Here is a 20,381-nt window from a genome sequence, read left to right as displayed (position 1 = left end):
ACATTGACTGATCGCTTCCACGGATGCTGCCCAACCTGCTGAGTTCCTCCAGCGTGTTGTGAGTGTTGCTTTGACCCCAGCATCTGCAGAGTATTTTTTTGTTTACAATAAGGAGAGACTTCTCTGGAAACGGATTTTTTCGAAGACGTGACGTTACTACTGATTCTGTCCAAAGGATTCACGATGAAGGAAATGAAATGGCTTAAAAGAACTGACCTTTTCCCTGGCGAATGAACACTGCACAAACCTTCCTGATCTTACAGGGGTTATCTCAGATGCAGGCCACTATTTCTGAACAAAGATTCAATAATGTCGATCCCGTATTAAACTGCTGAACGACACCAACTTTACTCAATCCTTCAGGTTCCTGTTCTTCAGTAAGGTCTTCACTCTCCAATACTAGACTTACAATAGAAAGTAAAACTCCACTTTAAAGGGAAACTGCGTCATGAGACGAATACGCAGCATAATGGAGTAACTGACGAATTAAACAACGAATCAACTGCGTAACAACAGGGGTTTCCTGTTATATGCCTTTTGAGAATATGTCATCACATGACCTCACACTGGTGGGAAAATTACATCACCACACTATCACAAGACCATTACATCATGCACTCATGATACTCAATTACATCATGGTCGTAAGACAGTCACAAGATACCCACGAGGTATGACACAACTATATAGAGTGGATCTGGAGAGGATGTTTGCTATGGTGGGGGTATCTAGAACAAGAGGGCATGGCCTCAAAATTGAGGAGAGACCCTTTAGAACAGAGGTAAGGAGGATTTTTTTTTAGCCAGAGAGTAGTAAATTCGTGAAATACCCTGGCACAGACTAGTTGGAGGTCAAGCCTGTGCATATATTTAAGGCAGAAGTTGAATGTTCTCTGGTTGGTCAGGGCATCAATGGATTTGGTGAAGGCAGGAGTGTGGGGTTGAGTGGGATCCAGAATCAGCCATGAATGAATGGTGGAGCAGACTCAATGGGCTGAATAGCTTAATTCTGCTCCTGTGTCTTATGGAGATGTGGGTCCTTGAGGATATACTGGTCCCCAAGATGCTCGCCAAGTTAGTTTAAGATTCTTTGCATCAAGAGGCACAGTGGGCATAATTTTTGCTGTATCATTTCAAATACAATGTCCATCATAAACTAGGACACTTAATGACCTAAAGAGTTTTTGCTTTCAGTCTCCATCAACTGAAAGGGACTGGAGAATCTATCTCAGAATTGGGGTTGTTGTCATTTTGCATCTGCCACAAGATTGCATGCGAGCTCTGATTCAAACCATCAGATTTGTCACAAACTCAAGCCCAGTGGAAACTGGAATGGAGCAAAGCTCTCTTAGTTCTAACAGTCTTATACTGTCAAGGAAATCTTGCACTTCATTTGAAATAAATTTCTTGTTGTATTGCAGCTAATTGACAGGACAAATGTGAAACCATTCAGCCTCTGTATCCTTCTCACCAGAACCAAGAGCATTACATCTTGTTTTGTCTATGCAGTCCCTATAAAAAGTACTCACCCCCTTGGAGGGTTTCATGTTTTATTGTTTTACAACATTGAATCACTGTGGATTTACTTTATTTTATTGTTGCCAAACAATTGATACTAGAATGTACAATCATCACAGCGATATTTGATTCTGCGCTTCCCGCTCCCTGGAGTACAAATTGATAGTAAATATTAAGAATTTAAATTATAAATCATAAATAGGAAATAGAAAATGGGAAGTAAGGTAGTGCAAAAAAAACTGAGAGGCAGGTCCGGATATTTGGATGGTACGGCCCAGATCCGGGTCAGGATCCGTTCAGCAGTCTTATCATAGTTGGAAAGAAGCTGTTCCCAAATCTGGCCATACGAGTCTTCAAGCTCCTGAGCCTTCTCCCGAGGGAAGAGGGACGAAAAGTATGTTGGCTGGGTGGGTTGTGTCCTTGATTATCCAGGCAGCACTGCTCCGACAGCGTGCGGTGTAAAGTGAGTCCAACAACGGAAGATTGGTTTGTGTGATGTGCTGCGCCGTGTTCGCGATCTTCTGCAGCTTCTTCCGGTCTTGGACAGGACAACTTCCATACCAGGTTGTGATGCACCCTAGAAGAATGCTTTCTACGGTGCATCTATAAAAAGTAGTGAGGGTTTTAGGGGACAGGCCAAATTTCTTTAGTTTTCTCAGGAAGTAAAGGCGCTGGAGGGCCTTCTTGGCAGTGGACTCTGCTTGGTTGGTCCAAGTCAGGTCAATTGTGATATTGTCCCCGAGGAACTTAAAGCTTTTGACCTGTTCCACTTGAGCACCACCGATGTAAATTGGGTCATGCGGTCCGCTATTCCTTCTGAAGTCAACAACCAGTTCTTTTGTCTTGCTGATGTTGAGGGATAGGTTATTGTCTTTGCACCATGCCACCAGGTTCTTAATTTCCTCTCCGTACTCAAACTCATCATTACCCGAAATACGGCCTACAATTGTGGTGTCATCAGCAAACTTATATATTGAGTTCGATGGAAACTTGGCTACACAATCATGGGTGTACAGCGAGATTTAATTTGGCTTTTTTGGCCCTCAAAAACAGAAAATTCTTTAAATGTCAAATTGAAAACACATTTCTACAAAGCATCTAAATTAATTACAAATATAAAACACAATAACTGATTGCGTAAGTATTCATCCCCTTCAAGTAGTATTTAGTAGATGCACCTTTGGCAGCAATTACAGCCTTGGGTCTGTGTGGATAGGTCTTTATCAGCTTTGTACATCTGGACTGCAATTTTTTTTTCCCCCCATTCCTCTTTACAAAACTGCACAAACTTTGTCAGATTACTGGGGGATCGTGAGTGAACAGCCCTGTTTAAGTCCAGCCACACATTCTCTTTTTTTGCATGTGCCTGCATGTCCGTGCGTGTGTTTGTAATGTCTTTTTCATGGCTTTTTACAAGGTGCGGAGCGAGAGAGAGACTGTGTGACACGCCACTCCTCACACAGACATTTTCACAGTATTTTCCCTTTATTTTACGAGGTTGAATTGCGATCTCGACACTCAACCTGGCATGGATGGAAAGTGTACTCGGGAGCGGACTCGACTAGTTTCGAACCCGGGAGCCTCTGCTCCCAGGTCCGGCGCCGATGTCGTTGCACCACCAGCCAGCCCCCAGCCACACATTCTCAATTGGATTGAGGTCTAGACTCTGACTTGTCCACTCCAGGATATCAACTTTATTGTTTTAAGCCATTTCCGTGTAGCTTTGACTTTATGCTTGGGACTATTGTCTTACTGGAAAACAGATCTTCTCCCTAGTCGCAGCTCTCTTACGGACTGCATCAGGTTTTCCTCCAGGATTTCTCTGTGGTTTGCTGCATTCATTCTCCCTTATCTTCACAAGCCTTCCAGGGCCTGTTGCAGTAAAGCATCCTCACAATGTGATGCAGCGCAACCATGCTTCATGGTAGGGATGTTGTATTGTTGATGATGTGCAGTGTTTGGCTGATGGCCAGAAAGCTCAATTTTGGTTTCATCAGTCCATTGAACCTTCTTACAGCTGACTTCAGAGTCTCCCACATGCTTTCTGGCAAACGCTGGCTGAGATTTTCATGTGAGTTTTTTTAGTTTTTTTTCATCAGTGGCTTTCTCCTTGCCACACTCCCGTAAAGCTGCGACTGGTGAAGCACCTGAGTAATAGTTGTACTATGCACAGTCTTTCCCATCTCAGCCACTGAAGCTTGTAGAGTTGTCACAGATCTCTTAGTCGCCTCCCTCACCAGTCCCCCGCATGGTCACTCAGTTTTTGAGGACGGCCTGCTCTAGGCAGATTTACAACTGTGCCATTTTGTTTCCATTTCCTGATGATTGACTTAACTGTACTCCAAAGGATATTCAGTGACTTGGAAATTTTCTTATATCCATCTCCTGACTTGTGCTTTTCAATAACCTTTTCGTGGAGTTGCTTGGCGTGTTCTTTTGTCTTCATGGTGTAATTTTTACCAGGATACTGACTCACCAGCAGTTGGACCTTCCAGATACATTACTACAATAAATTGAAACACCTTGACTGCACACAGATCTCCAAAAACAGTCTCCGTTTAACTAATTATGTGACTTCTAAAACCAATTGGCTGCAGCAGTGGTGATTTGGTGTGTCATATTAGAGTGGGGCTTGTGAATACTTATGCAATCAATTATTTTGTGTTTTATATTTATAATTAATTTGGATCACTTTGTAGAGATCTGTTTTCACTTTGACACAAAAGATTTTTTTCTGTTGATCAGTGCCATTGTAATTCAACGTAAAACAATAAAACATGAAAACTTACAAGAGGGTGAATTTTTTTAGGCACTCATTGTGCACATTTAAAGGCCCATGTCTAAGATATTGTTGGCCTATGTACTGAAGCAGATGAGGGAATGGATCTTAGATTAATCATCCATTTAAATAAGTGCAAAACCAAACTGTTCCTGCTGCACAATAGTGCTGTCCAGCAAGAAAAAGAAAACAATACTCTCAGAGGGAGTTACTGTTCAGTTCTAACCTGCCTAAGGAAAAGATACTTGGGAATGCAACAAAAAATATATAAGAACACCACAGATACAGTGCATTTGGCCTACCATGTTCGTGCTGACCATGATGTTGATTTAAAATGGGTTCTCAATCTAGGGTCCATCGACCCCTTGGTCAATGGTAGGTGTCTATGGCATGAAGGTTTGGGCTAAAGTAATCTTATTTGTTTAAATGCCTGTTAAATGCTACTTGCATATCTTGCATATTTGCTTAAACCTCTGCCCCCCCCCCCACCCTGGCAGTGTTTACCAAATATTTATCACTTTTTTTGGTGGAAAAATAAACTTGCCTCTGATCTCTTGTAAGCTTTTTCCTTCTCACTTCCAAGCTACACCATTTAGTATTTGACATTTCCATTCTGCAGTAAAAGTTTCTGACAGCCTACCCTTTCTGTGCCTTTTATTTTTGTGTGCTTTTTTATTAGATTGCCTTTCAGTCTGTGCCCCAGAGAAAACAACTGTCCAACTTCTCCTAGCCAATACATTCCAATCCAGGCAATACCCTGGTGAACCTTTCCAAGCCTTCAGGTAGTATTGTAACCAGAACTGTACACTGTACGCAATACTCCAAAAGTGGCCCAAACAATATTTTATACAGCAGCAACATGATCTACCATTTTCATACTGAATGTTCCAACCAATGAAGGAAAGCATGCCATATGCCTGTTTTACAACAGTAGCTCACCAAGTTGGGCAGCATCCGTGGAGGGGAATAAGCAGTCGGTGTTTTAGGCCGAGACCCTTTATCAGGAAGGCTCTTTTTCACCTATCGCCCTCTAGCTTGTACTCCTTCCAATCAGCTTATTCTGGCTTTTCCCCCTCCTTTCCAGTTGTGAAGAAGGGTCTCACTCTGAAACGATGACTATATATTTATTTATTTCCGTAGATGCTGCCTGACCTGCTGAGTTCCTCCAGCATTTTTATGTCTGTTTTCAACATGGAATTTCTAATGTCTGGTCCTGATTGTCTGTCTATCTTCCTGGCTCTGTTAGTCTTCTCTGAAAATAAGCCACCTGGAGGGGAGAGCACGAAGGAGTTATCAGGGAATATTTGGGATTTATGTCATTCTTTGGTAGCAGTTGTAATGTAATCAATCAAATGTAGTCAATCATGAAGGTTAAGTTGACAAGCAAGATGCATGCAGCACAGTTCCACAAATAATAGTATGGCCTTAACGTTTTATTTAAATTGAATTGACTTCATTACTTACATCTTTCATACACCTGAGTAAAAATCTTTACATTATGTCTCTGTCTAAATGTGCAATGTACAATTTATAGTATATAGTAAATATTATGTACAACAAGATAGTCAGTATAACATAGAAATACAGTTGTGTCACCATGAATTAAGCAGTCTGATGACCTGGTGAAGGAAGCTGTCCCGGAGCCTGTTGGTCCTGGCTTTTATGCTGCGGTATCATTTCCTGGATGGTAGCAGCTGGAACAGTTTGTGGTTGGGGTGACTCGGGTCCCCAATGATCCTTCGGGCCCTTTTTACACACCTGTCCGTGTAAATGTCCTGAATTGTGGGAAGTTCACATCTGCAGATGCGTTGGGCTGTCCTCCCCACTCTCTTGCAGAGTCCTGCGATTGAGGGAAGTACATTTCCTATACCAGGCAGTGATGTAGTCAGTCAGGATGCTCTCAATCGTGCCCCTATAGAAAATTCTTAGAATTTGGGTCCCATGCCAAACTTCTCCAACCGTCTGAAGTTAAAGAGGCACTGTTGTGTCTTTTTCACCACACAGCTGGTATGTACAGACAACGTGAGATCCTCAGTGATGTTCATGCTGAGTAACTTTAAAGCCGTCCATCCTCTCAACGCCAGGTCCAATAGGGGCTAGCCTCTTTCCATTCCTCCTGTAGTCCATAACCAGCTCCTTTGTGTTTGTGACATTGAGGGAGAGGTTGTCTTCTTGACACCACCATGTCGGGGTGATGACTTCTTCTCTGTAGGCTGCCTCATTATTATTTGAGATTAGGCCAGTCAGTGTAGTGTCGTCAGCAAATGTAATTAGCAGATTGGAGTTGTGGATGATGACATAGTCATGGGTATACACAGAGTAAAGGAGAGGTTTAGTATACAGCCCTGAGGGGCAACTGTGTTGAGGGGCAGAGGTGAGGGAGCCCACTCTTACCACCTGTCAGTGATCTGACAGGAAGTCCAGGATCCAGCTACACAGGTGGGGTAAAGGCTGAGGTCTGTGTATAGCACCTACTCTAGAATCTATTGCATTCACCCAATAACCTAATTGATACCTGGGTATATTGTTCTTCCAACAATGAAGTATTCTCTTCCTATGATAGCCCAGGTTCCATGATCATATTTTTAATGGCCTTGTAGCTTTCTTCATAAGAATTCTAGATGAGGAGTGTATTAACATATGAGGAATGTTTAATGTTTCTGGACCAGTATTTGCTGGAGTTTAGAAGAATGAGGGGAGGATCTCATTGAAACCTCTTAAATATTGAAAGACCTGGATAGAGTAGATGTGGAGAGGATGTTTCCTATAGTGGTAGAGTAGGACCAGAGTGCATAGCCTCAGAATAAAAGGACATCCATTTAGAGGAAAAATGAAGAATGTCTTTCGCCCGAGGGTGGTGAATCTGGAATTCACTGCCACAGATGGCAATAGAGGCCAAATCATCATTTATAATAAAAGTGAAGGTGGAAGGATTCTTGATTAGCAAGGGTGTAAAAGGTTATGCGGAGAAGGTAGAAGTGTGATAATCAGCCATGTTGGAATGATGGAGCAGTTTCAATGTGTTGAATTGCCTAATTCTGCTCTGTCTTGTGGATAAACATTGCTTGAGCAGGTATTTGAGTTCGTAGTTGTGTTGTGCAAAAAGCAGAAGTATTTGATTACAAAGTAATGATAAGCACAGATTGAGTAGATAGCTAGAAACTTTTTCCCAGGGTGGTAATAGCTAATATAAAGGGACATAATTTTAAGGAGGAAAGTATGTGCAAGTCTTTCTAAGCAAAGTAGTGGGTCCTTGGAATGCCCTGCCTGGGGTAGTGGTAGAGGCAGATATTTTAAGGTCATTTAAGAAACTTTTTTTTAAGAAAAAACAAATGGTTGATAGAAAAGTGGAGGCTATGTCAGAAGGAAGGGTTAGATTGATCGTGGCTGTACTGTTCTGTGTTCTTTTAGGTTTAGATAGGTGACGTATTATGTTAGGTCATGGGGACAGATGGCATGGCAACAGTCCCTCTTGTCCACTCAATCTTTATTGACTTTCAACTACCCACTTGCGTTAATCCCAATTTTTATTTTTTCCTTCTCAACTCCCTCTTGATTCTACCACTTGCTTATCTCTTGGAGACAAGTCATGGCCAGTTAACCTACCAACCCTCACAGCTGTGGGATGCGTTGGTGAGGGGATGCATTTACAGGGCGAGTGTGCAAACACCACATGGACGATACCAAAGCCAGGACTGAACTCTGGTCCATATTCAATCCTGTGAAGCAGCAGCTCTACTAGCTTTGCTACAATGCCATTTATTCCCTGTGAAATGGTTAAAAAATATATTTTTAGTCTTTTATTTTTTAATGTCAATATTCCTAGGGATCTGGGTATTCCTTGTGCATGAAATGCAGTAAATTTACAGCAATTTTTTTAGGTAGTCTTGAGCTCCTCATGACAATTTCCTTACCCTTCTGTTTTCTTTTTGCAGCTTAGGAATATTTTTGCTGGCCCCATGTATCTTGTTTGCGCAGTGAAATTCCACAGTAGAACTGATTGATGTGATAGCACCTTGAAATTGCTCACTGCACTTCTTACTAAAAAGTAAGTAATGGCAAGGTCCTAACACGTGGTGTCCATTTTCAAAGTAATTTTACATAAAACTTGTATTCCATTTGAATTGTATGACATGGAGTAATGTGACTTTGCAGTGCAAACAGGAAAGTATCTGGCAGGTTTTATCAAACTCTTTATGCTGGGTAAATATTTTGAGGAGGAAGGAAACGGTTCATTTAGTTGTACAGTACAGAAACAGAACCTTCAGTCATTCTCCTTTATGCTAGCCAAGTACCCATCTTGCTTTTGCTGACCAAATACCTTACAAAATGATGAGCGTAGATTGAGTGGCTAGCCAGAGACTTTTTTTCTCCCCTAAAGCGGAAATGGCAAATACGAGCGGGGCATAATTTTAAAGTGCTTTCCATTTCATCCTTGAATTCCATTTTCCAGCACTTGGCCTGTAGCCTATAATGTTATAATTCAATGTTCATACAGCTATTTTTTAACTGTAAGAGAACCTACCTCCACAACAACCTCAGGCGGTGTTCCAGATTTTTGGTTCAAAACAGTTCTTCCTTGGATTCATTCCAACCTCATACTCCTCGCCTTAAATGTATGCCCTCTGGCCTTGGGCACATCTGTCATGTGAAAAGTGTCCTTAGTTAACTTCTTTTGCTTCAAGATAAATGGATCTCTACTATCACACCCTATAATTGAATTTTTGCCCTACCCTGCCTTATAATTTTTCCATTATAGGCAACATAGTGAATCTCCTCTGCACCCTCTCCAGTGCAATCACATCCTTTCTTATAGTGTGGCTGCCAGCAATGCATGCAATATCCCAGCAGTGGCCTAATTGATATTTTATACCAGGAAATCACTATTATTATTTCATGCTGAGCTAATAAACATAAGCATCCTATTTGCTATTTTCACTTCCTATCTACCAAGATCCCTCTTCAGTTCTCCCTCAGTTCCTATCGTTTATGGTATTCGTTCTACCCTTTGTCTCCCTCTCCCCAAAATGCATCAGGTCACTTGGCAGGATTAAATTTGATCTGCCACCATTTTGCTAAACTTGCCATCTGGTTAATATTCTGTACGCTAAGGCAACCTTGTCATCAAAAGCAGCAACATCAAGTTCTGCTATTTACAAACTTTCTATAATTTTACTTGAGTCATTAGTGTATACGATATGTGTATAATACAGCTCAGGTCTCAGCACCAGTCCCTCTGGTATACTAGTGGTCACAGGCTTTCAATCACAAGAGCAATACTCTACCATCATCCTCTGTTACTGACTACCCTGCCCATTTTCAATCCAATTATTTTCATAATTTGTACTAAAAACAGAAAATACATTTTGGCATTTATCAGAAGGCAAGAAATTTGAGCTTTATGTACAAGGCTTCAGTTTACTTGAACACTTGCAAAAGCAAGAATGTGTTGGATCATATTAATGAGTGGAATTCGGCTGAAAGTTTCAGCTTTCCTTTTAATCCTTAACATTTGGAGTGTATTTTTCTTGAAAGTAGACCTGGTGTGCCTGAAGTACAATTAATACACTTGTGCAGTTTCGGATGCAGATGTGGAATCAAATTTATTATCTCTTGACTTGGATGATGTGGAATTTCTTGTGCTGTAGCTACAGTACAGTGCAAAGACATAATTACTATAACTCAGAAAAATAAATATGTAGGAATAATGAGGTACTTTTTGTGGACAGTTCAGAAATCTGATGGCAGAGGGGAAAGAAGCTGTTTCTGAATGGATGAGAAGCTGCTACATCTCCTTTCAGATGGTTGTAATGAGAAGTGGGCATATCCTGGATTGTGAGGCCTTTGTTAGGCACTGCCTGTTAGTGGTGGCAAGGGTAGTGCCTGGGCTTTGTCTTGTTGATTTACTTGCAGAATTGTCACGAGCAGTTGTTTCTAATTATACTGTTTTGGTTGTACTTTATAGTAAGAGGCAAGTATAATGAGCAGTGTCACTTAAAGCTAATTTAGATGTCATCACAAAGAGTTAAGAAGTAAGAGTTTTGCAACATTTATTTGGTGTTGGTAAAAGAATCTTGGTCCTGCTTGAGTTTTTGATAGAATTGCTGTAGCCAGAGAAGGTGAATCTTTGGAATTCATTGCTATCAGAGGCTATGGAGGCTAAGTAATTGAGTATATTCAAAGTGGAGGTTGATAGCTTCTTGATTAGTAAGGGTATCAAAGGTCAGGGGGAGGAGGCAGGAAAATGGGGTTGAGAGGAATAATCAATCAGCCATGATGGAATGGTGGAGCAGGCTCAATGAACCAAATGGTTCATTGCTCTGCTCCATTGTCTTGTCTAATAAAAGGTGTGATTCAGTCAATGTGTCTGAAGGCACTTGATTATTGCTCATTGCTAGGGATCAAGTCCAAAAGACCTGATACAGTATCTCAATCAGTTCAGTGCCCTTGAATGAGTGTCAGTTAACACGATAACCAATGTCATACATAATCAACTGTGTAGGAACACCACAGGTAATCAATGTCCTGATTTAAAAAAAACACTAACAATTAATCTTTCAGGGCCCGTATTTAACATTTTGTTTGGTAGACAACACTTTCACACAGTTGGCATTGCTGCAGACCCCACAGAGCCAGCTATTCAATCATGGCTAAAACACAAAGAATGTTTAATAATGGCACAGTTCACGCAGAACAGTGTGAAACTCACTGTTGCCTAGTTAACCTTGTGATTACTTTGAGTGTCACTAATATATCAGAAACTCAAATGGACCAACCGTACAACTGGCTACAAATGCATGTAGGGACTGAATCTGCTGTAGCAAGGGACACCAGAGTCTCAAGATGCTGCAGATGCTGGAAACCTGAAGCAACACACACAATTGGGCAGTGTCTATGTAGCAAAATGAACAGTTGACATTGTAGCCTAAAAAATGTCAATTATCTATTTCCATCTGTAGATGTGGCTTGATTTGTTGAGTTGCTCCATTTTGTGTGTGTGGTGTGTGTGTGTGTGTGTGTGTGTTGACACAAACTTCAGGCATCTCATTAAGTCAGGATGATGATGGAATAATCTCCATTTGCCTAGATGAGTACAACTCCAATCACATCCTGGAAGCTGAACTTCATCCAGGACAATTGGAATGCCACTCATCACTTTAGCAGTCACTCCTGCTGCAGTTAGTGCTCGGTCGTTTAAATGCAACGAAGGTTGCTCAATTTCCAAAGGAAGTTGGGAATGGGCAATAAATACATCTTTGCCATGGACATTGTGATCTCAAACAATGAACAGAAATTTGGCAGCAGGATGGGCTGCTAGACTGGTTATTATTGCTATACCTATTTCTGAAGACAAGCCAATCATGGAATTAAAAGAATAGAACTTAGAACATATGAAACAGGAGCAGGTCTAGGCCATCTGGTCTACTGAGCCTGCTCTGCCATTCAGTAAGATCGTGGCTAACCTGGCCGTGCACTGAGAAGAACCAATTTGTCTTTTCCCCGTAAACCTTAATTCCCCTGCAGTGCAAACAATCTATCTAACTGTGTCTTAAATATTTAATGAGGTAGTCTCTAATGCATCCCTGGACAGAGAATTCCAAAGCTTCAGTACTCTCTGGGGAAAAGCAATTTCTCCTCATCTCCTTCCTAAACCTGTTTCCCAAAATCTTGAGGCTATGTCTCCTAGCTTTAGTCTCTTTCTCCAAACTTTGACAGTATTCTCACATCTAATTTTCTTTGCACTTCATTCCATCACCTCTAATTTATTAACTTCAAATAGTGTCAGCATGCATCTATCTTCTCTCCCCTTTCTAGTCACCAGAGCCTGTGCACATGTGCCTTTCTGTCTTCAAGCATCTGTTGCTGTAATCTTTCTGGTCATGGTAGAAGAGCATAAGGAATATGAAGATGAAAATCTAGTCATTTGGTATCATGTGGATTTTGGCTCAGATCATTCTGTAGTTTAAACATCTAGCATCTGGTGAATCGTTCGCCATGTGGCCTCTGGCTATGACGGGAGAGATCTCAGCTTGTTAAATTTCGTGGCCAACTATTGTGACTCAGTTGGCAGAACCTATTGAATGTGTTATCTTTTAGACTACTGCTGCATATTTTGAGGTGAGTTCTCTCCACATCACTTCAGAATTCATTCATTGTCCATGTTGGATGACCTATTAAGTTAGACTGGAACAAAAAGAAATGAACAGGTTGTACATGAGTGGTTGATATTTATGTACCATCCATTTCATAAATTGCAAAATAAAAATAAAAACTAGGAAGTTTTGTTCTTGTATTATAGCCAAGCCAACACTGGCCATCAGTAGAAAAGGCCAAATATGGGATTGTCAGTGAATTGGGAATTGGGGTTGCAGTTAATGGATTTTGTTGCACTATTTATTATCAGCCAACTAGAAAGATCCACTTTTGACTGCCTTCTGTATTCCTCATCCTCTTTGCCTGCTTTCAGTTCTGCTGACAGCAGTGGTTCTGCTCTCATCATGGCAAGCTTGCAAAACTTTGAATCTTGATGCCAATGCTGAAATTGACTTATGGAATGGTTAAGTGCTTACTTAGTGGAAGCAATTTTTCAGCATTTGAGTTGTCAGTTTTATTATTTTCTGTGTGGTAATATGGCATTTACCATGCGGAATTCTTGATAGTATACTAAACTGTTCCAGATTGAAAACCTGGCTGAGGACATTCTTGAGATGGAGACTATTTGTGCAACTTTCTGCTGAGAATAACAGCCTGAATAAATGTGGCCTCTGGGTTGTGGAGCTGCTTTTATGCTGCTATCCTTTGTCTACTCTCCACTTTTCTACTAGCGACACCTTGTGCTCTGTGTACCTTTTGCTCATTTCTCAACAAAACGGTACTCTGAAGACTGCCTACTGTGTGCCCATGTTTGAGAATGTTTACAAGCCAGACAATCAGATTGCAGTCCTCCCCCCTGCCACACCAGTTTTCTGTTCTTTTGGACTGTAGTAATAATAATCTTTATTTGTATACATTAAGATGCAGGCTTGAAGTGCTTTACATGCTTTACATCAATCATAAAAATGAGACAATTATAAATCATAAGTGAAGACGAGCATTATATATAATAAAATGTAACCAAAAACCAAATTATATAAATATAATCAACAGGCATTAAGTAATCCATTTTTTTTTAAAAAGTAGGTTTTTGGAAGTGTTTTGAAACATTCCACAGTATTAGCTTGGCGTACCTCAATCATTAAGAGTATTCAAGATTTTTGTATGCTTGGCTGTAGGAACACTAAGCACACCAATATTTGCGATTCTAAGATTATGATTTGGGACATAAGGGGATAGACACTCCAAAATATATAGAGGAGTTAGATTATTCAGAGCCTTGTATACAATTAAGAGTATTTTAAAATTGGTCCTAAAGGAGACAGGCACCCAGTGCAATGATGCCAAAAGTGGTGAAATATACTTAAATTTTCTTTTGTTTTGTTTAAGATTCTGGCTGCTGCATTTTGAACAAGCTGCAGCTGATTCTATGTTTCGTAGGCAGTTCTGAAAAGAGTGCATTACAGTAATCTAATCAGCTAAAAACATTAAACTTGTATCAATTTTTCTGCAAATTGATGTTATAAGAAATCAAACTCTTGAGTCAATAATAGCATCTGAATTCTTTAACTTCTGGCTTAATTTGTAAGGCCAGATGATAAAATTCATTTCTGAGATTCACACTACTTTTTATTGTTACCAATAACCAAAATTTCTGGGTTTTTTCCCCCTCATTTAGTTTAAGGATATTCAAACTCAACCATTCTGTAATGCTAGTAAGACACCAGACCAGGGTTTAGAGCTTGTGGTCATCTGGTGTAATGGACAAAAACAGTTGACAAATAGACAAATACAATATTGAAAAATCGTAGAAACACAACGTCGAATGGTTTTCATAGCCGGTTGAAATCGAGCACTGATGAGTTGTTTTGATGCTGAAGCTGATTTCTGATGTTCGGTTAAGAGGTCTGTACTCCAATGTTGTACTTCTTGAGCTGGCATCAAATCAGTTTTACAAATGATGATGAACCTTTTATAAAACATTGATTCAGCCACAAGTGGAGTTTTGTATATACTTCAAGGGTTCTGAAGAATCTAGACAGAATAGATAGAGATGGTGGAGGGAGCATTGTTTTTTTTTTGCCAGTTATAAAGAGACTTGATACTTGCAAAGCACATGGTTATCGGTTAAGGCTTAGAATGTGGCGGTATTGATGGAGGCAGATTCAATTCTAGCATTCATGAGGAATGTGACTCAATGTATGAAAGGAAAGAATTTTGAGGATTATGATGAAAGGTGAGAGAGTGGGACTGGCTCAGTTGTTCCTGGATTTGATAGATGCAATGGGCATCTGTATGTAATCTCTCTGATTTGGTAAAATTCAGTAGTAATACATTGTGGGAGGGGGAAATCAAGGTTCCTATTGCATTCTCTCAAAAAAATTAGCTGATTATCCTGGACGTCAATTACCCGGGCTGTTTGAAGACTTATTATACTCTGGTATGATTCATAACAGCCACTTGCTTTGCATTTGCAGAATTCCAATGATATGCCGGAGACCATTACAAGTCGAGATGCAGCCAGATTTCCCATCATTGCCAGCTGCACACTGTTTGGCCTTTATCTTTTTTTCAAAGTAAGTTTGCTTTGTATATCTTTTCTTTCTGTGTGCCCATCCCCCCATCTGAGACTTTATTTTTTAAAAATATATATATTTTGGTTGTCAGTATTTGTTATCCACATTGTAGTAGGGGCTGCTGCTGTACTTTAGTTAAATAATTCAACGTTCTAAGTAAATTTATTCTCAAAGTACATATGTAACCATATATAACCCAGAGATTGACTTTCCTGTGGGCATACTCAATAAATTCTGTAACCAAAATAGAATCAATGAAAGACCGCACCAACAGGCAATGATAATCAGTGTGGAAAAGATGACAAACTGTGCCAATACAAAAAGAAAGGGGGAAAAGCAGCAATGCTAAATAAGCAATAAATATGTCCTTGAAAGTGAGTCCATTGGTTGTGGGAACAGTTCAGTGATGGGGTGAGTGAAGATATCTTATATGGTTCAAGAGGCTGATGGTTGAGGGGAAATAACTGTTCTGTGTCTTTTGTTTTCAGATATTTTCTCAAGAGTACATCAATTTGCTCCTTTCCATGTACTTTTTCATACTTGGTATATTGGCTTTGTCTCACACTTTAAGGTATGACATTCTTTCATTGGAAAAAAATTCTCATGTTCTTTAATTTGGAAAGAAAACATGAAGAAACCTTTTTTCTTTTCCAATATTTTTATTAATTTACATATAAGAGTACAGAGTACAGGAAAAAATATATCAATACATTATACTAAATTGCATATAATGACTCCTTACCCTATATTCATACAGGTTAATTAATTTGTAACATTGAAATATAGTAATTTTATTATATTAAAAAAATCTAACCCATTACCAAGACCGAAGCTGATTAGTAAAAAAAAAATATTAGTCATCATCTTTGCTTTAACAACAAATCAAGGTTTTGAAAATAATTCAGAAAGGGATCCCCACAATGTTTGAAAGTCTTGACTGGATTCAGAGATTGAACATCGAATCTTCTCTAAATTTAAACATGACATTACATCACGTAACCATTGGGCGTGAATAGGAGGGGCCGCATCTTTCCATTTAAGCAAGAGCATCCTTCTGGCCATAAGAGACATAAAAGCCAAAATGTGCAAGTCAGATGACTCCAAAATAATATCCTTACCTCCAACAATACCAAATAAAGTGGTCAAAGGATTAGGCTTAAAGTAAACTTTAAAAAGTATCAAGAAAGTTTGAAATACTTCTTTCCAATATTTTCCAAGACTTGGGCATGTTCAAAACATGAATGATTGAAGCTTCTCCATTATTACATTTATCACAATACGGAGATAGATCTAAATAAAAACAAGACAACTTATCCTTGGTCATATGGGCCCCATGGACCACTTTAAATTGTAGGAGAGAGTGGCGGGCACATAACGATGAAGTATTAACCAATTTAAAAATTTGATTCCAAGTTTCCTCAGAAATTGAAGTGTGTAAATCTTGTTCCCAAAGATTTTTAATTTTATCTAAAGGAACACTTTATCTAAAGGATTAGGTATTAAATGCTTTCAGGACTTGTTTGTAGAGGGAAGTCTCTTTTCGTTTGAACAACTGTCAACTAAATATAGTGTACCCAGAACTTTTTTTTCGATACCTACAAATAAGAGATTTTTGGCGGTCTCAAATAAGTACGTTTCCTAAAAGTCCTGATAATCTACTAGATGTAATTTTTAATTTGAAACCTTTTGATAATGGATCTATATCTAATATTTATATTATGCTGCTGGGAAGAAACATTAAAAAAAATTTTTTTTAAGAAGTTATGGGTATTTGGTTTTAACTATGCTAAATGATTGTGCTATATGTATATTAAAAAAGCCCTTTGATTTAACTAGCATATTAGGGAAATATAGCAGTAATTGGTGAACAGATCTACTGGCCTTATGATCTGAGGACCACAGCCTTGTGGTTTAGAGGCTTGCGTGCCTCAATGACCTGGAAACTATGTTGGCTAGAGTCAGGGCTTTATGCTTTGACTCTTGGTAGGATCACCCATGCCACACAGGTCAAAGGGTAGAAGCCAGACTTGGAGTAGTCCACTGGTCCTCCAGGTTTGAAGGTTCAGCTCAGGGCTAACTCTGACTGCTAAGTCTCAGCGCAAAACGAGAGTCAGTGAGTATGATCTGGTAGATTGTGTTGAATTGAGTTTTATTTTTAGAAATTGGGTAGGTAAGCAACATCTGAGAACTAATTTCTTAATGTTGGACATGGCACATTAACCTGCCAAATCGTTGGGCTGAACCTCTTTAGATGTGTTCTGTAAATCTTAGCATATTCATTGTTCATAGAAACACTTTCTAAAAGGGGAATCTAAGACTGGTGTGCTATTTTAAGACCATAAGATGCAAAAGCAAAATTAGGCTATTTGGACCATTGCGTCTGCTTCACCATCGGATAATGGCTGATTTGTACTCATTTCGTGATGATCACATTAAAACTGTCTCCTTGCGAATCTGAAAGCCTATAATAATGTGCTGGAATATATCCATTGAAATAAATCTTCAAATTTGGAAACAGTTCCAATGTTCACCAATTAAGCTATTGAAAATAAATGTATGGTAATTATGGCACATTTCCTTGCAGCTAATGACAGATTATTTATAGACTAATCCTGCAGTAATAGCATTTGCACAGGAAATGGCTGAATGGAATGCTGTTACTGTGTGCATTCATCAATTTGCTGTGTAGTTCACTGATTAGCTAAAGTTAAGATGTAAATGTTAACTAAGGTAAAGGAGTGAGTCATTTTTAGGTCCAGAAAACATTGTCAAGCTACTTAGTTATTTTCAGCAGTGAATTCCTCGGTGGATTACTGCCTGATTAAGTACTTCTCAAGATCCTTCTATTCAGTAATGAGACTTCAATATATTGTGCCATGTACTTCATTAGAATTTCTGCACAATTTATGGACCCTCCCACTTGTTTACTGGAAGTCTGTTATTCTGAGTAATTTCTGAGATCTATTCAGATTAACTCTTCATTTTAAAGGGTTGGCATGGTAGTGTAGTGGTTAGGACAATGCTTTACAGTATCAGCAACCCGGGTTCAATTCCAGCTGCTGCCGTTAGAGTTTGTATGTTCTCCCTGTGATCGCTTGGGTTTCTTGTGGTGCTCCGGTTTCCTCCCAGAATCTAAAGATGTACCAGTTTGTAGGTTAATTGGTCATTGTAAGTTGTTCCGTAATTAGAGATAGCATGGCTCGAGGGGGGTGGAAGAGCTTATTCCATTCTGTATCTCAATAAAATTAAAAAATAATAAAATTTAGAAATAAAAGCACAAAAAGCTGGATGTACTCAGCAGGTTAATCATCATCTACCAAGGGAAATGGGCAGTCATTGTTTTGGCTGGAAACTATTGACTTTAATATATTTTAGTAAAAAGTTGTATTGATGGAATACCGTAACTAAAAACACATCCAGCTGGTGTTGTTTGGAGTTTTCTGTCATAATGGGCACTGAGTCAAATCCTTTGTCCCGTTGACTAAATTTACTAACAGCATATCAACTGTTGTCTAATTAACTGGAAGAACAAATTTAAGGGTCTCAGTGATCCATCCTTGTTGCTATATCTCTGCCAACATCTAGCTGTGGCAAAGTAAAAGCAAAAGGTCGATTGTGTAGTGAACTTTGAATACTTTGTTTGATTCACTTATTTCCTGTGTTTCTGTGGGGGAGGGGGGCGGTGGTTGCTTCCTGTTCCTGATCTTGAGCAATGCATTTTACCACAACATTTTGGCACTTGAATTACTATCTCAATCCTTATCTTGCAAAAGGACAGCATAATTGTCTTTTTTTCCTCCACATGGTAGAGATGGTGAAATAAGGAATCCAGAGACTAAACACAGCAGCTGCTGCCAGCCTAAACTTAATGTACTGGGAATCCTCAGCTGGATGGGTAGCCTCTGGAAAGTGAAATGAGTTATTACTGCCGCTTGTTCATCCGAAGTATCCAAGACCATCAACCTGAAAGAGTAACTGTTTCTCACTCTGCAGTGGCTGCTTGACTCAAGTATTTCAAAAATTTCACAGCATCTGTCATGGGGGAAGCTGAACTGGAAGAAGGTAGCTGGTGTTCAGCTCCTGACTGGATTTTTAATTTTTGGAAGATCGCTACTAATGAAAGGCTTTCCTTTCCAAGACATGTTCTGTACATAGTACATAACACATAACACATTGGCATAGTGGTAAGCATAACGCTTTGCAGCGTGTTAAGTTTGGGGTTCAATTCTTGCTGCCCTCTGTAAGGAGTTTGTACATTCTCCCCATGACTGTGGTTTTCACCAGGTGCTCTGATGTTTAAAGATGTAAGAGTTAGACATAAGACGTAAGAGTGTTGGCGCATGGCCAAGTGGTTAAGGCGTTCATCTAGTGACTTGAGGGTCGCTAGTTCGAGCCTTGGCTGAGGCAGCGTGTGTGTCCTTGAGCAAGGCACTTAATCACACGTTGCTCTGCGACGACACTGGTGCCAAGCTGTATGGGTCCTAATGCCCTTCCCTTGGACAATGGTGGCGTGGAGAGGGGAGACTTGCGGCATGGGCAGCTGCTGGTCTTCCATACAACCTTGCCCAGGCCTGCGCCCTGAAAACCTTCCAAGGCGCAAATCCATGGTCACATGAAACTAACAGATGCCTATAAAAAGAGTTAGAATTAATAAGTTATGGGCATGCTGTGTTGGTGCTGGAAGCATGGCAACACTTGCAAGTCTTCCTCCAGCACATCCTCAAACTGTGTTGGTTGTTGACGCAAACAATACGTTTCACCTAACAAAGCTAATCTTTAATCTTTATATTTTAACTTTTGTATCTCTGAAGAGAAAACTAAAACAATGAGGTGAGAAATGGTCTCACTTGATGGTTCTTTGTACTTAACTTCTTGACCTATTCTTGCTTATGATGCTGGTTTTGTTTAATTGCAAGTGGTTTTGAATGATAGGTTTTAGGTTGATGCCTTACTTTAGGAAAGGAACAGATGGGTTAACAGTTGGATGCTTAAGCAGTGCTGAGAGTCTTTTGGAATGCAAAAAAAAAATCTGTCAAACTGGATGTAAAAGGCCCAATAACAATTCAAAAATGAGTTCTGTTTGAGCTGGTTTATAGTTTCTCAAGTCTAAACCTCCCAAGGTTTGACATTTCTGCTTTAAAAAATCTGACTTCAGGCAACTTATTCTGTTTGTGTAACTCAATATTAACTTAATGTCTGTATGGGACTTAGATAGGAATTGGGGATTATTTTAACAGAGCTGTAAAAGTCTTACTCTGACAAAGCTAAATTCAATCAAAATTTTATCCTTGGGCTTGTGATTTGAGAGCTGCTTGAACTGTACAAAAATAATGAACAAGTTTTTCTTGTGGTTGATGTTTGGCTTTTGACTCTTATTTCATCCTAGCTGGGCCAGTTCATGTATAGTTGACCATG

At 39.6% G+C, this 20,381-nt stretch overlaps 1 protein-coding gene across 2 annotated transcripts in view; it reads left to right on the top strand.

Moving 5' to 3' along the window:
* Window positions 1-20,381, top strand: part of hm13 (histocompatibility (minor) 13) — a 99,860-nt gene that overhangs the window by 14,901 nt on the left and 64,578 nt on the right. For both annotated transcript variants that reach the window (XM_063041106.1, XM_063041105.1), the window contains exons 2-3: window positions 14,868-14,966; window positions 15,455-15,537. In XM_063041106.1, coding sequence (XP_062897176.1) covers window positions 14,868-14,966; window positions 15,455-15,537 — 182 coding nt within the window. The remainder of the gene's footprint in view (window positions 1-14,867; window positions 14,967-15,454; window positions 15,538-20,381) is intronic.

The sequence above is a fragment of the Mobula hypostoma genome, chromosome 2, assembly GCF_963921235.1.
Source record: "Mobula hypostoma chromosome 2, sMobHyp1.1, whole genome shotgun sequence".
NCBI classification, from domain to species: domain Eukaryota; kingdom Metazoa; phylum Chordata; class Chondrichthyes; order Myliobatiformes; family Myliobatidae; genus Mobula; species Mobula hypostoma.
The sequence above is the reverse complement of the archived record's forward strand: the minus strand, read 5'-3'. Positions and strand labels throughout refer to the sequence as shown.